Genomic DNA, 14,886 nt, shown 5'->3' with positions numbered 1-14,886 from the left:
TTTTATGGAGCATATTTTTATTTTACATGGTCCACTCACATTAATCAGCATCACTGTAAATGTGCCAGTGTTAGCCAGTTTTTTTAAATTATTTTCTCTAGGGACAAATATTAAATTATCCATTCAAACAGACAATACGCAAAATCAGAACAGGTAAAGGACAGCTAAACAGAGGATGAACAGCTAAAGAGTGTGACAAGCAATGTTTCTTTGATGCACTTTGATATTGTATCTCATAGAAATTTGTATCAATTGTTTTTAAATTTCTTGAAGTTAACTCTCTAATGTAACCCATACTGCTCCAAATTAACCCAGTCTGTTTCTAGTTCTCTCGTGCAGCAGGAGGTGGCAGCATTAACCTGTTTTCAGTAACTCTGCACTACAAGCTGGAAAATACACTCATTTACAAAACACCTTATTGTGTTGATTATCGGTTAAAACAGATCTTATACAAGTAAGATACTACAGGAATTTAACTTGGAAGTATTAATCAGAGGCATTAATATAACAATACTGAAAATCCAGCAAGCACTGTGCATTGTTGGTGTGTCTCACATGTTACAGCCCCACAAACTAATATGAGGAAGTACCATTTTAATTCTGTGGTTAACACACAGACTCCAGCTGCTTAACAGGTCAGCTGTGGCCAACAAAAAGAAAATCTTGAGATATGAGGAAAGAAATGTCACCAAGGCACAGAACGTGTCTCACAACCAGCAGTTAAGCCAATCTTAATACTAATACTACATTGTTTTCCATCTTAAACCAACAAGGGATGGCAATGCGACAAAGTGTGAAAAGAAACATGTGAGATGAGAAAGGGAAACTCTGATGTATTGAAATTCAGGGTTTTGCGAAAGGAGGAAGTTGCAAATGTCATTACTTAAAATAATCTTCCAAAAGAAACTTACGACAAATGAAAGTACAAACACAGACACTTTATGATTCAGGGTGCACAAGGGATTTATTTACAAGACGTCAAAGTACAGAAACAAAAATGAATAAATGGCTAATATCAGCCACATACTGCCAATACTAATATGTCAATTTAATCCTAGCAAACAGTTGTATATAGTCCTACAGTATTTTGATCAGTTGACTTCATGTGCATAATACAATATATTGTAAGATCTATGCATGGCAACAGAATTCAATGGATGCAACACAGTTTAAAATATACAGTGGTTGGCGCAGAAAACAGGTATAGGTTTGCCCTTTTATGACAGCAGTAAAAATCACCTACAGTCTTTTGACGTGACAATGCCTGTATGTGGTTGCCAGTTAGCAGCTATAGCATTGCCATTTATCTTCTGTGGCATGTTTTTTTTTTGTTCAAAAGTAAAATATGACATTCAACAGAAAGATATTTCTCTGCAGGTTGAGGTATGAAGGCATGGACCCAACAAGTAGTCCAGTCACTGGCTTCACTTTTTTCAACTTCAGAAAACTATCAATTTGTCCCTAATCACAGTATCTAGTGACATCCCACTGAGATTGGTTTTGATGGGTTTAATTGTACCAAGATCTCGGGCAGGCAGGGGAAGGGATACAGAGGGTGGGGCACTAGATCGGTTACTCGTTGGCAGTGACAGAGATGGGGTTGTCATAGGCTGCTCCCTCCAGGTCGTCAACCCGTTTCCTGCGTGTCTCTGGAGGAGGTCTTGGTGGTGGATTCTGAGGAGGATTCTTGATGCTGTCTCCAACTGGCTTTCGGATCTCCTTCCTTGGAAGAATGGGCTCCCAGTGTTCACCTCGGATAGCTGCCTAGAAAGCAAGAAGAAGCAAGGAATACAAGTCAGTAATGGTTGGCTAGTGTAAAATCAAGTTAAACATGCTTGAAATCGTTCAAATCCCAAAAACAATGATGGAGTAATAGTAAAGTAACAGAAGCCCTTATCCTGTACACTCACAGTTGTATGCATAATTAGAATTCAATGAAAGGTGCAGCCTGGAAAACTTTGGATTGCCACATCTAGTACTGTTGAGGACTGGTCAGATTTCATAAGTACATGTCTCAACAGAGGTACCAGTAATGACATAATCTCTTCCTTGTTGCCATTTCCTTGTTTCCGTCAACTGGCCACTTCCTGCCTCATCTAACACCTTTATCAAAGCAGCATTTAACCTGCTCTACTGGATATTAACATGGTGAAAGCTACCAACTTACCACAAGGTAGATGAGGCTTGCAATGCCGAGGCAGACACATCCAAGAACAGTAGCAAGCATAAAACCTCCAGGCACACAGATACTGAGAAAGAGAGAAAGAGATTTTGAACACAAAATACTTTTATGACAAGTCTTTTGTTGGAGAGACTGAGTGTGAATGAGAGGAATGCCGTCGAGCAAAGGAAAGTGGCAGATGTAGTAAACTCACGCAGCATGTAGAAATGCTCTGACATAGTAGTTCCTTGTCAATGGCCCAAAGCTTTTTACACACACAGTGAAGCAGTATTGGCCCCTGAGGGAAAACAAGAGGCAGGAATGAGCGATCATCACAGAACTTGTCCTCAAAGCACAGGCAACATGTTGCAAAAAAACAAAATTGTCGCAAAAAGGCATCACTTACGTTCTCTCTACACTTGTGCCCTTGGACCTCTTGCTTCTGGGATACTCAAGTAGACACACAAACACCCCAGCAGCGCTAGGTATCTGTCAAGGCAGTTTCATCTTGCAAGGTTCACTAAGTCACAAAATAACTATGATAGGGCATCAAAGCAAGTTTAAATAAATATCTGTGACCCTGAGCAGGTTTAGTAGTTAAAGACAATGGTGGATGGACTGATTATTTCTGACATAAAGGAGAATATATGCAGTGCCAAATGAAAAAAAGCAACTATACCATGTTGTGTTTTCATCAATGTAAAACTATCATGAAACACATTTGAGACTCATTATATATCAATTCAAGCCTTAATACGGTAGAATATAAGGCCAGGTTTAAATGTCATGTTGCCAAATCATAGCGCTCAGCCTACTGTGTAAAGTACCAAACGTGTTACGCCTACAGTATTTAAATTTCTGTAGATGCCATCATCCTCATGTACACATTAACACACAGACAGCTCAGTTTTGGTAAAGAAAGTAGATCTTAGACCACAAAGAGACAACTTGAGTGTTACTCTTTAGATTTTAGTTTACACAAAGTATAAAGGATACACTGCATATGCAGCAAACTGCCAGCCTCTGAACTGTCCGGCCACCCCCACAATGCCTCCAGTGAGGAGAACTGGAACAAGGAAACAGGAAGATAAAATTAAAACTTATAACAAACAACACACCTTTTATGATTCCACTCAAAAAGGCAAGCCCGTGGTGAATTGTGTAATTTCTTTTAATTGCAGGTTAAAATTTTACAGTTGATTGAAATTAGTTAATGTTATGCTGTAATAAAATCTATAAGTATTTTACTTTTATTACTAATCAAATTTACTCGATCAACAAACTGGTGAGGGCAGCTAAAACATCGCTGCAAAACTGCTCAAGTAAATTAGTCAGACAATAATTTCTATGAAATTGGGTTTTTTGGATTTTCCTCTTTAGAAAAAGGTTTTATACTCACTGAGTCCCGAAGCCAGAGCCTGCTCATTGGCCCACATCGCCCACTCTATCTTCCCCATTGCGTTCCCCTGAAGTGCCCCTCTGAAAACGGACTCTCCAGACAGCAGCTCGCGACTCTGTTTCTACAAGAAAGCGTCTGCATTTAGTCTGCTGGGTGCGAGGTGTGTACATAGGCAGGCTGGGGAGGCGGGGCTTATTCAGTCGTCATTTCCGAATAGCGCGGGCCTACAATGGCAGAGGAGGGGCTAACCAATCAAACTCCCCAGACAGGTAAAGTAATGGTCGAACAGGCAGGTGTAGTTCAGGAATTCAAATCTTGCTAATTGTTGTCTGTCTCCATGTCATCATGACTTTCCATAAAAGGAATGATCCTTTCGTGTTTTCATAGTTGACTCAAACGTGATTTCAAGCGCATTTTTTAGTCTGTGCTTTGCTATTATACCATTCTGAACATTTCAGCATTTCAAGTAAGGCACATTGGGTAGATCATTGGATTTTCAGTTTCTTTGCACAGGACCCTGCTAAAAAAAAACAAGCAAAGCAAACAAAAGATACAATTATATTGACTAAAATATATTTTATTTATTGTTACAGAATTGACATAACTCATGTATGTACTGTAGGCCTGAAATTATGTTGAAAACAATTAAAGAGACCATAATTATAACACCCTCCTTACACACAAGGATACATTCATAAAGCACAAGCATTTGCTCGGGTCAGAGGGCACAAGGTCAGCTGCAGTGGTGAACTGCATTTATGGTTCAGTGCATCACCCGTTAGTCAAATGTTTCTAAAACAGGAGTTACCTGTAGACACTGAGAAATGTAGAGAGCTATACAAGAACATACAGGAATAATGAACGAAAAAGAGATCAGGAGAGACACACCAGCACAGTTTGAGAATTAAATGAAGACATATTAGCATCCACAATGGTGAGGAAGGTGCCTTGCTGTGAAAAACCTAGTTACATACAATATGACTAATGTAATTTTTGATCTCTGCCTGATTGGCTTCGTTATTGCTCCGTGGAACTTTATCCGTTTAGGGCCGCAGGGCATCACTCAGTGTTCTTAGGCAACCCATCAGATCCAAGTAGATGCTGAGCGGGATCCTCCACAACACAAGGGCCTGGTCCAGCCTTGAACACAAAACAAGGAAAGATCACGTCACTGACTTAAACCAAAGAACAGACTCATCCTCTGTACGCGTGTCTGTTCGTTAACATCTAAAAATGCACTTAAAATCTTGTTCTAATAAAATCTAAACATGAAAAGAGAGTCGTGTTTAACAAACATTAAAAGGTCAGATGCTGGATCAGTGAAGCAGAGGAACTACTGTATATCACAATATGTGCCTCAATTTTCAACTGAAGTAGGGCAACACGATGTTGCGTAAGAGCATGTAAAAAGGAAATGTGGACATGAATCCAAACTCTCGCAATCTGACAACTGATATCATCTTTCTATTGTATATTGTGCAGCCTGAGGACACAGACACACCAAGACATATAAATCAAAAAGAGATAACATTGATTGTCAGTTGCTGTTTAAAGTAAACTGATAACAGAACTGGGCTGCAGAGTGATTACATCTGTGTGTATGTGTGTACCTTGGTACTAATAACGTAGCTTATTCCCTTTGGCATGGGCTCTAGACCAATACTCTGTTTCAGCTCCTCAGACAGAGCAGCACGGTTAACTGGGAGACCCTGAATAAACCTGCAGAGAAGAAATAATCATTCAATGACTCATTTCAAAGAGGCTGAAAGCAAACACACCGTAACAAACAACAGAGCCAAAAACACCCATATATCATTGTGTATTATTTATTTTTAGATTAATTGATTAGTTTGTATGACAGCAATAAGTCTTATAACTGTAAACTCACTGTCCTCCGTTGGTCTCTGGGGGGAAGAAATGTTGAACCACCTGAACAAACTCAGGAACATGCTGCTGCAGAGTGAAGATCACAGCGTTGGGTCCTGCATCAAACGTGTACGCCAACTAGAGGGAAACAAGTAGACTGACATATAAGTTCATATAAGGTCATATAAGGAGAGTTTTTCTGTTCCCCAGTTTGAAAACCACCCGACAAGTTTCACATCTTCATTGCACCATCTTAGAAACAGCTGCATGAACTGAGACAAATGTCTAATACGAGAGAAAAACCCACATACACTTAAACAGCAGTGATACAAAAGTAAGGAGGCTACAACTATACATGCTGTATGGAGTACATTATTATAAGACATACACGCTGCCACAGACAAATGAGCTGAAGAACTTTACACATTTTAGCTCCATTAACTACAAATGATGTACTGTATAATTCATGTGACTGCCAACCATTTTCCAAGACATTTCACAGAGTTGCTCACCCTCGTCTCCCCGTAGTGTCTGTTGTAACGATGCACCAAATTGATAACCTGTTGGGAAACACTGTTGAGGTAGAAGATGGGAGGGTACGTGTCAAGGCAGGTGGCATGGAACTGGTTGCTGTCCTTCATGGTGAGTTCAGCAAATGCAGCAAAGTCCTTTCTTCGCACCGCTTCAATCATCTCCACCATCCGGCCTGGGGCGACAGACGCAGCCCGGTGCTACACACACACACACACACACACACACACACAAATATAGAAAAGGTTGACACAGACCATCTTGGGAGTAACAATAAGCTTTAATGTCTAAATGGACAGTATTGACAGCAACAGTATTGACAGCAATGTTAGTACACTGAGTAATGTAAGTTTGAGGCTGAACACAGTACCTTTAAGAGACAGCTTGTTTGTACGCTGGTTTGCATTCCAGAGGTGCTGCCCACTGGCTTCCTCTCAGCACTGGCCTGTGACATGGCAAGTGCATTAATTAAGCCTCAAATAACTTTGACTATTTTCAATTATAGGGTGCATTTTGTGCACTAGTTAAGATGCTTACTCTACATGTTACACAAGAAATTGTCATTTATAGAAGTAAGAAATTAAATACATAACTTTCACAATAGAGCACAAATGTGCCGAGACATAACTGACTCACATCTTTCATTCAGTCTCATTTAGTCACTTTCAGTCTCTCTCAAACACACACACAAAATGACCTACCACTAATACAAGGATTCTGAGCTCCGGCCAATGAGTCTCTGGCTCCACCTGCTGGGCAAGACTGTCCTTGCCATCGTCTTTCTGTCCCATGATCCACTGGACAAACCCTCCATACATACTCCGGCATGCACTGCCCGAGCCTTGCCGAGCAATCCCAGACAACTCGCCCTCTACACCAAACACCCGGGCCAGAGTGTAAACTGTAACACAGTTACGAAAGAGGGAGTAAGAGCAGGTGAGACTGGGTAAAAAGAAGATGTATCAAATATGAGATAGACAACACATATTGAAGAACACAGCCAACATACTATAGTTTGAACTTATCTTATTCTATGCTGAAAAGCAGCTTTCAAACTAATACTCTAGTGTGTGATTAGTGCAATTTGAGCCTATGCATTGAAACAGAGCTTACACACACACACATACACACACACACCTAGACAAGCGAATCCAGCAGCTGAGGAGGCGAGCCCGGCAGCAGTGGGGAAGTTGTTAACAGAGCAGATGTGGACTTTGTGAGACAAACCAGCCGACTCCAAATCGTTGTTACGTCTCTTCCTTGCTAATCGTCGAACTAAATACAGAAACACAGAAAAATGACATGGTGGCCTGCACTCTCGCTAACACCCAGTTTTTGTCCTTTCTGTGCTTTTTGAGAGGAATAACAAAACAGACAGGACTCACTCTCTCTCAGACAGGACTGTAGCCTTGGATGGGTTATGTCCTCCTCTTTTCCATTGAGCCATATTCGATCTTCCTGAAATGATCTGCTGGTTGCAACTGTTGTGGTTGTTTTCAGCTTAACAGAAGGAGGAAAACAAGTTGTAACTATCTTTTTACTAATACAATGCCACATTGGAACACTTCAGCCTCAAGATACCTGCACATCATTTATGTTACCCATCATCCAGGCGCAATTCAACGGCAAGCTCAATCCTATAATCGGAATCATGTATTTGTACTATCTTGCAAACTGCCATTATTTTTTCAAAGAAATCTTTTACTGTGTCACGCAAATGTTGACACTATATTCTAAAGCCAGCTCTGTTTGTCAGTATATAGTTTTGCCAGACGCACAAGTTCACATTGCAAGAAGTAGCACAAGTGAATATTTTAAGACTGACCAGTAAACACAAACATGCTATGACAAGCACAACTGAATTAGCCTCTTTCTACACTTTCATTCATATGGTGGCAGGAAATCACTCTCTGCACAGGAGCAACAACACTGACTGACAGTTTTTTTAAATACCTGGTCTTGATGCAATGTGACGCTCAGAGATGAGTTAATGGGCAGAATTAATTCTTCATTTCTCTTCCCCCCTGAAAAGTAAGTAGTACACAACTAAAGTATTATCAGATTGATACAATGAAACAATATGAATATGCTCGACACTGAATCATCCCTTTAATGGCCAGTATTCGGTGAGACATGAGACACAACTCACCATACAAGACACACATGTATTGACAGGATTTAGTTTACTTAGCGTCCCAAAGCTAAACATAAGTCGAGGTGATACTTACAGTATTTGATGACAGCTATATTCACAGGAGCGGCGCATGTGACTATGTTTGGCTTGTCCATGCTGTCCTCAGGCATAGCTGTATATGTGATGTTTGTACTGATAAAACTGTACCTGAATGTTCTGAAATACACTGTACAAGCCTCTTCTCGTGTTTAGCAGTTTAGCTAACACTGTTCAACCTCGCTTTTGCTCGAGGTCTCTCTCGATTGGCTAGCGTCGAACATGTGGCTAACCCCGCCACCAATCAGAGCCGAGTTGTTGTGATTAAGCAGTCGGAATAGCCAATCAGAGATCATCTGACCACGGTCGTGCGAAAATGGGGTAAGAACCGAGACCATCCCACACCCGGTGTCTGGCTCACCGTATCTCAGTCTATGAGGAGGTGGGGTTGATTAAAGTTTATACAAAACTCATATGGATTATAAAAACCATATAACAGTTTAGGGAAAGTAAAGGATTAATGTGAAATTAAAACAAAAATTTGACTGAAAGTAATTTAAGTGAATATCGAAAGTAAAAAACTTAAGTTCAGTGTGATACAGTGTTGTAAAGAAGTACTTAAGTATTGTACTTCAGTACAATGTTGAGGTTTCCATTTTATACTACTTATTACTTGTGTAACCTGTGTATGTCATACGAACTATGCATTACTTTGGTACTTCTACTTTTTTAAATATAGTACTTTTGCAATGGGGCATTTTTACACTGTGGTATTATTAGTTTTATTTAAATAAAGGATCTGATAACTTCTTCCACCACTATTGTTAAGGTAACCGTTTATTACAGTAGTAACTCCTTTTCTTGTACGTATGTAGGAACACCAAAGTGCAAAGCAATGATAAAGTTTAGAATATAAAAGTTAATAGAAGTATCACTAAGTTGTAGTGTAACTAATTCAAGGAAATGCAACAGTAGTAGGTATTTCCTTTGGTTATTCGACTGTGGCTCGTTTCTTTATGTTGATTGTGGAAACAAAGCTTGCTTATTAGCTGTAGGGTTATTGGACTCGACACAGAGCACTTCTTACAGATTGAAAATCATGTTTCTCCTTTATGTTAGATACATTTTGGGAATCTGTTAACTCTTTTTTTCTGAAATGAAAACCAAAATTTGAGATTGTTGATTCAGCAAAAACAGTCAATCATCCATAAAGAAACAATAAGTCAACCTATTCTATGGAGGTGAGCATACAAGGTGTTTCTGTTCTCGCATGGAGCAGAGCCACAGAGATACAACAGAGATAATTGTGTGCCTTGACCCAATGGAACATAAACATAAATGTAAAACCCCCAAATTGAAGGTTTGAACACTTCTTCATATAATAACTGATCATTTTAGAAATGGTTCACTCGAAAAACAAAAATTTAAGGCTTTTTGAAATTTATTATGTAAACCTTTTAGATACATGTCAGCAAAAAGAAAAATATCCAAAGCTAATGGGATGCCGTCCCTTAACAGAGAACAATGTATTGTATTCACAGAACAGTCTAGATAAAATGCAGCAGTAAAATTTGCATTTTATCTAGCTTCTTGTGATTGAGGAACAGAAGTCAACCATGGTGAAAATAAAGAAAAAAAGAGTAACTACAGAGAGGGACTAGAGGAGTCAAACAGTGCCATGAGCTGTCAGGGGTACAACACAAGCAGTGAAAATCTGCAGCAACTTGATTGAAAAGAGGTTGCAAAAGAACACTTTACTTTCTGTTCACTTTGACACTGTATTTATTCTACCCCCCACCACTTATGCCACAATGTCAACTCCATTTTGTTGTTCTTCCCTCTTGGTATGTCGTTTCCAGAGACACACAGAAGCTAGTGTGGCATCCCAGGATTCAGCTAGTCAAAAGATGCAATCAGAGTCCCAGTAAAGTATATCCTCTCCCGATTTCTTGGCTCATCCCAGGGCTCCAGTTTGAAGTTAGTAATCATCATCGTCGTCATCTGAGTCCATCACCTTCCGTCTGTTGAACTGACAGAGTATAGAGCATTAATGATGTAAGATAAGACAAGCAGGACAAGTGACAGATAATGAATCAAACATGGGTGACATTTCAGTGGAACTTACTTTGACAGTTGTCTTCTTATCTGTTTGCTGGCTGACGTTTTCTAGAATCTCGATCAAGCCTGACTCCGAAATCTGACAAAAGAGAAAATCCATTCATTGCACTGCTGGCATGTGGAAGAATATCAACAACAGACAATTAGTGCTCCAAGCATCTCAGGTCATTTTCTTACCTTTCCTCCTAACTTTCCAAAACGAGCCATTTGAATTAGATAGTTTTCAACTGCTTGGGCCTTCTCTGGCTTCACCAAAGCAAGATTGCTCACTGAAAAAAGAAAATGATTTTACCACTTTGTGTTCACGTGTGTGGTATTTATAGGTATACATAACAACACATTCATCACACAATACAGTTTCAATGGAGCACAATAAACCTGATGGCATACTTACATCTGGCCCGAGCAGACTGGTCGAGAACTTGAGCCAATATAGAGTTCCTCATGTCTGTCTCTCTGTGAATAAAAAGTAACATTATCATCACATACCACAGCACTACCTACTACTGTTTGGATCTAGTACTGAGACCAGTAAAAATAAAACAGAAAATTTCATTTATTAAACTGTCAACCCATCAGAACACCAGCTTGGTCCTACAGCTACACTGGCAGGTTTAATATTGTTAGCGTTCATAACTTTCTTTAACTAGTTTGTAAATAATTCAGTGCACAGATGTTCTTTAATCTAAAGTATATTTATTTGAGTAATAAAGAGTTTGCACTGTATATAAGTAAAACTACTGTATATAAGTAAAATTAAATCACTATAAAGTACATGTATGCTTTTAAATGAATCTTACCTTTGCTTGGCCTCCTCTCCTTGCTGATTATTTGAAGAATCCTGAAAGAATATGTGAGACAGAACCATCACATACAGGTTGTATTTCTGCATTAAACTATCTGGAAGATATATAACCTGATAAGGAAAAGGATTTCATACCAGCCAATGTTCCCTTAACGGCCTCACAAACTTGTTTAATAACTATCAAAATGAGATTCCCCATGCTTCTCTTGATAAAACTTTGGTTTGATTAATCGATTAAGTTTTCTTAAGCAAAGATTCAATCACGTTTCAGACTAGAACGTACTATTTGGCTTGTATGTCTGTATCCATCTTGTTAAGGTTGGTAGTACAAATACTAATGATAAGTCCAGGATTGTTCTTCTTTCTTCGTTCTATACTTGACAAAGTCTGTTATGACGTTTCTTATTAATATATTACAATGTTGTCCATAATCAAAACCAAACCCGCATGGTATGCTGTTTTTCATGGGAATTTGGCACATCCCCTGAAACATTTCTTTACAAATACTGCAGCCAATTCTGAATTTAAGTCTGTGAAAATTTTTAGTTTGGTTCAAGAACTGAAAGATGAAGAAAGGAAGGAATCAAGAGCCCTGAGCGCTAAAGCACAACCAATACTGGATTACTGAGGCTGATATTGATCAATATTTGAGAGTTTACAAGATCCTATAACAATTTATCAGCTAATATTAGCTTTTAAACATAAACATCAATGAGCATTGTATATGTGTGTTCAATGAGCTGAGACCTCACAGCACTGATTGAAATCTGCTTTAACCCAGATTTTCACATTTTACTCATAAAGGATGCCACCATATCATTGTTTTGTTATACTACAAATATATATCTATTACTGTCATATAACAAAACAGTTACATGTTACTGTTTGTTCAGTTCATTATGTAGTAAAGAAACACTTTTGTTCATTAAACTGTTCTCACTTAATAGTATAACAACAGATAATCTAAGAAAATACTCAACCCAAACTAAGCTCACCAGTCTACTGTCTACGTGTGAATTTGGCCAAAAACACCATCAATCATTTTTTAAAAACTCGTTTTTCAATTTTGCTCAGCTAGCATAACGCTGTCATCGTCAGAGGGGTGTGCACTGTGTAGTCGAAACGAAGTTAGCAGTGCCAATGGCATGATTATTGGTTATTACTGTGATTTATTTCGCGAATTACCGAGTTAATTACAGTTCATTTACATTGTATGTTCTATGTATATCCCCGCAGTGACAGTTAGTTGTGACTGGTTTAGCTACATTAGCTAGCAGCATACTGAACTCAGCATCTCCTTATAAGGCGGGCGCAAACACGCTTCCCAGCTCATGTTTTGTCCTTACCCCGTGCTTTGCCTGTAGTTCCGCCATTCTTTGCCTCCTAATTGCTTCCAATTCGTCGTCTGCCATGGTTTAGGAAAATAATACAGACCTCGAAGACTGAAAAAGGGATGAAGAAACGCAATGTAATGCACTCTAAACTCCCATCAGAGGCAAGGCCCTTCCTAGCTCAGGGGAGTGTAATCAACATCGATAAAACCGATCCAACATTCAGGGTAATGAAATCGAGCACAGAGTAAAGCTCGCATAAGAAAATGTACTTTTACTGGACAGAAGATTTATGAATTTGTGGAAATATATAAAGTCACTGTTAATTATAGTTCAGCTATGTGCTCATTTCTCATATTATAGACCGATTTATTTAATATTATAACCAATAAGTAGGCTAATGATGTTGAAGATGGGGATGGCCTCAAGTGTCACAGGAATTGACAGGGTTTGGTAGGGTCCTCTTTTTGAGAGTACATGTAATATCATTTATTTAATGGTATTTGTACAAAATGTACAAAATGTGAGTTTTAGACAGTTCCATTTAGTATAAAATACAGGAATGCTGCTGTTTTGAAGAAATATTAGCAGATGGATTCACATGCATGTTTACAAAGTTTACAGAAGAGAAAGACATTTGACAATAAACACCTTATTTAATAGGTTAATGTTTAATTGCAAAAAAGTTATATTGATTATAACATCATTATTCAAATGGAAGGGAGGAGCATTGTGTCTTGTCAGTTGCCTCTGCCTGATAGATGGTGGTAGCTTCAGATGGTTCATCACTTGATCTCTAGCTCCCTCTGTATGTACTATAAGAGAAACGACTCAGGAGCAGAGGAACGTGGTACTTTTGGCCAGGGTCTTTTATAGTGAAGGCAATCTGCAACAAAACAACAAACATGAAAGAGATCAACAATTAAAGTAAGACTCATTGTTAACAGCATCATATGCCACTGATCTAGTTACAAAAATATGGGAACACATCACAACACAACACTAGCAAATAAAGCAGCAGTATACCTGAGGATGGAAGCTGAGGATATTAACGTCACGTCAACACATAACATTTTAAGCCTTTCCTCACCTCAACATATGGGTAAAAGGAGGTCTCTCCCATACTCTCCCAGTACTGAGCAGTCTCAAAATGCATTTTATACACTCCAGATGTAAACATTTGTTTTGTGATGAGTCCTGGACAACGTCCATCATCATTAGTGGTCCTGTTGAGAAAAAATATGAAGACCTATGAACAAAGATATACCTTGTACAGTAGTAATATTTGAGATTTTCCTATAATCATACTGTGATTATATGTGTGGTATTTTGCATATGGCTGTTTTGGCTCATGTTTTTACCCTGTGGTTATCAGACTCCAGGAATTAGTGGAGGGGTCTTGTTGATAGAGACTGAGGGCCATGTTCGAGCCAGGGACACCCATCGCAGTATTCAGCACATGGGTGGTCAGAGGACTGGGTGAGCCTGCCATTGCTGTGATCTACAAAACAAGGAAGTAAGACTTTAAATTGATTATGTGATTCTGAAGCAGTCACATTAGACCATATTGAAATTTCCATGCATACCTTTTTGACGTCTGGCAAAAACTTCTATTCATACATTCCTAGGTTTCTTAAAGCCACATCACATTCACACAATTTCTGGAAATTTGGTAAGATAAACAGCTCTATCAAAGTTTTCACACAGTCACCATGTGCTTTCAGCTTCCACCATCATTAATGAAAAGTTAATTAGTTTAAGAGAGAACCATCAAATATGGACCAGAGAAAAAGAATATATTGAAACAACGCATGTATATGGGAGTTATTTGGGAATGCAAAGTGAAAATCCTGCTTCAGAACATCAGAAATGATAATGCAGATTTATTTTTTTATGCAGTAGTTTTGTCAACTAATGAAATTTGAAAAACAAGCAAGTTGAACATGCAAGTTGTGATTTATTAAGTATAAATCCTGAGGATAACTGAATAACTGGATATGCCTCTAATAGCTACAGTAAATAGTAGTTTTCAATACAAATAATAACATCTAACTGTAAATGATGGTACATAGAAAACCAGGATATAGGATTTTACATTTATGTTTTAGGTTTGAGCAATTATTAGATCAAATGATTTGTTATCAGTGACTCAACGATTGACTATATAATATCACTTTACATTTAGCCTGTTTAATCAAAAATCTTCTCTTTTATTATATACTTAGCATAAGTCTTGTGCTTACCTTATTTTCAGGCAAAATATGACCCTTGAGTTGCTGCAGCCTGTACACACTCATGTGCACTGATGAATAAAATCCAAACTGGGTCAGCAGTTTCAACCAAAAAATTTGATTTTATGGTTTATCTAACAGCATCAGAAGTTTGTCACATTGTCGCCATACAGTCCTGCACGCTGTCCTATTCAGTATGACATTCAGTACACATGTGCTTATCTTTTTGTCAACAGAAGACTGGTTGTGCAAGAGCTCATTTTGTCACTTTGAA

General features: G+C 38.6%; 4 protein-coding genes across 4 annotated transcripts; all 4 read right to left on the bottom strand.

The window, feature by feature from the left end:
• Positions 1–945: 945 nt before the first annotated feature.
• Positions 946–3,692, bottom strand: cyba (cytochrome b-245, alpha polypeptide). The gene is made up of 6 exons (XM_070902509.1): positions 3,561–3,692; positions 3,158–3,227; positions 2,568–2,642; positions 2,376–2,459; positions 2,168–2,249; positions 946–1,764 (listed from the first exon to the last, which is right to left on the bottom strand). The coding sequence occupies exons 1-6, from the start codon at positions 3,616–3,618 to the stop codon at positions 1,573–1,575; spliced, it is 561 nt and encodes a 186-aa protein (XP_070758610.1). The 5' UTR covers positions 3,619–3,692; the 3' UTR covers positions 946–1,572.
• Positions 3,693–4,159: 467 nt separating this feature from the next.
• Positions 4,160–8,291, bottom strand: mvda (mevalonate (diphospho) decarboxylase a). The gene is made up of 10 exons (XM_070908536.1): positions 8,186–8,291; positions 7,911–7,981; positions 7,343–7,457; positions 7,095–7,232; positions 6,659–6,858; positions 6,328–6,402; positions 5,939–6,157; positions 5,449–5,564; positions 5,171–5,279; positions 4,160–4,700 (listed from the first exon to the last, which is right to left on the bottom strand). Exons 1-10 carry the CDS (start codon positions 8,259–8,261, stop codon positions 4,620–4,622), a joined length of 1,200 nt encoding a protein of 399 aa, XP_070764637.1. The 5' UTR covers positions 8,262–8,291; the 3' UTR covers positions 4,160–4,619.
• Positions 8,292–9,562: 1,271 nt separating this feature from the next.
• On the bottom strand, positions 9,563–12,554 carry pdcd5 (programmed cell death 5). The gene is made up of 6 exons (XM_070905127.1): positions 12,397–12,554; positions 11,046–11,086; positions 10,640–10,701; positions 10,423–10,514; positions 10,253–10,324; positions 9,563–10,156 (listed from the first exon to the last, which is right to left on the bottom strand). The coding sequence occupies exons 1-6, from the start codon at positions 12,460–12,462 to the stop codon at positions 10,106–10,108; spliced, it is 384 nt and encodes a 127-aa protein (XP_070761228.1). The 5' UTR covers positions 12,463–12,554; the 3' UTR covers positions 9,563–10,105.
• Positions 12,555–13,177: 623 nt separating this feature from the next.
• Positions 13,178–14,678, bottom strand: uraha (urate (5-hydroxyiso-) hydrolase a). Its single transcript, XM_070909537.1, has 4 exons — positions 14,625–14,678; positions 13,743–13,882; positions 13,472–13,607; positions 13,178–13,267 (listed from the first exon to the last, which is right to left on the bottom strand). Exons 1-4 carry the CDS (start codon positions 14,676–14,678, stop codon positions 13,178–13,180), a joined length of 420 nt encoding a protein of 139 aa, XP_070765638.1.
• Between the last annotated feature and the right edge of the window lie 208 nt (positions 14,679–14,886).

The sequence above is a fragment of the Enoplosus armatus genome, chromosome 1 (genome assembly GCF_043641665.1).
Source record: "Enoplosus armatus isolate fEnoArm2 chromosome 1, fEnoArm2.hap1, whole genome shotgun sequence".
Lineage (NCBI taxonomy): Eukaryota > Metazoa > Chordata > Actinopteri > Centrarchiformes > Enoplosidae > Enoplosus > Enoplosus armatus.
Note: the sequence above shows the minus strand (reverse complement) of the source record. Positions and strands in the feature narration are given on the sequence as shown.

Coding starts and splice junctions, on each gene's coding strand:
- mvda (XM_070908536.1), bottom strand. CDS start 8,261: ATGCCTGAGGACAGCATGGACAAGCCAAACATAGTCACATGCGCCGCT. Junction 7,982..8,185: donor TATAGCTGTCATCAAATACT/GTAAGTATCACC, acceptor CTTACTTTTCAG/GGGGGAAGAGAAATGAAGAA. Junction 4,701..5,170: donor GCTACGTTATTAGTACCAAG/GTACACACATAC, acceptor TTTGTGTTCAAG/GCTGGACCAGGCCCTTGTGT.
- cyba (XM_070902509.1), bottom strand. CDS start 3,618: ATGGGGAAGATAGAGTGGGCGATGTGGGCCAATGAGCAGGCTCTGGCT. Junction 2,643..3,157: donor CAGTTTGCTGCATATGCAGT/GTATCCTTTATA, acceptor ACAGATACCTAG/CGCTGCTGGGGTGTTTGTGT. Junction 1,765..2,167: donor CAAGCCTCATCTACCTTGTG/GTAAGTTGGTAG, acceptor CTTGCTTTCTAG/GCAGCTATCCGAGGTGAACA.
- pdcd5 (XM_070905127.1), bottom strand. CDS start 12,462: ATGGCAGACGACGAATTGGAAGCAATTAGGAGGCAAAGAATGGCGGAA. Junction 10,515..10,639: donor CCAGTCTGCTCGGGCCAGAT/GTAAGTATGCCA, acceptor TTCTTTTTTCAG/TGAGCAATCTTGCTTTGGTG. Junction 10,325..10,422: donor TTGGAAAGTTAGGAGGAAAG/GTAAGAAAATGA, acceptor CTCTTTTGTCAG/ATTTCGGAGTCAGGCTTGAT.
- uraha (XM_070909537.1), bottom strand. CDS start 14,678: ATGAGTGTGTACAGGCTGCAGCAACTCAAGGGTCATATTTTGCCTGAA. Junction 13,883..14,624: donor ATATTTTGCCTGAAAATAAG/GTAAGCACAAGA, acceptor CTTGTTTTGTAG/ATCACAGCAATGGCAGGCTC. Junction 13,268..13,471: donor CCTTTTACCCATATGTTGAG/GTGAGGAAAGGC, acceptor GTTTTGTTGCAG/ATTGCCTTCACTATAAAAGA.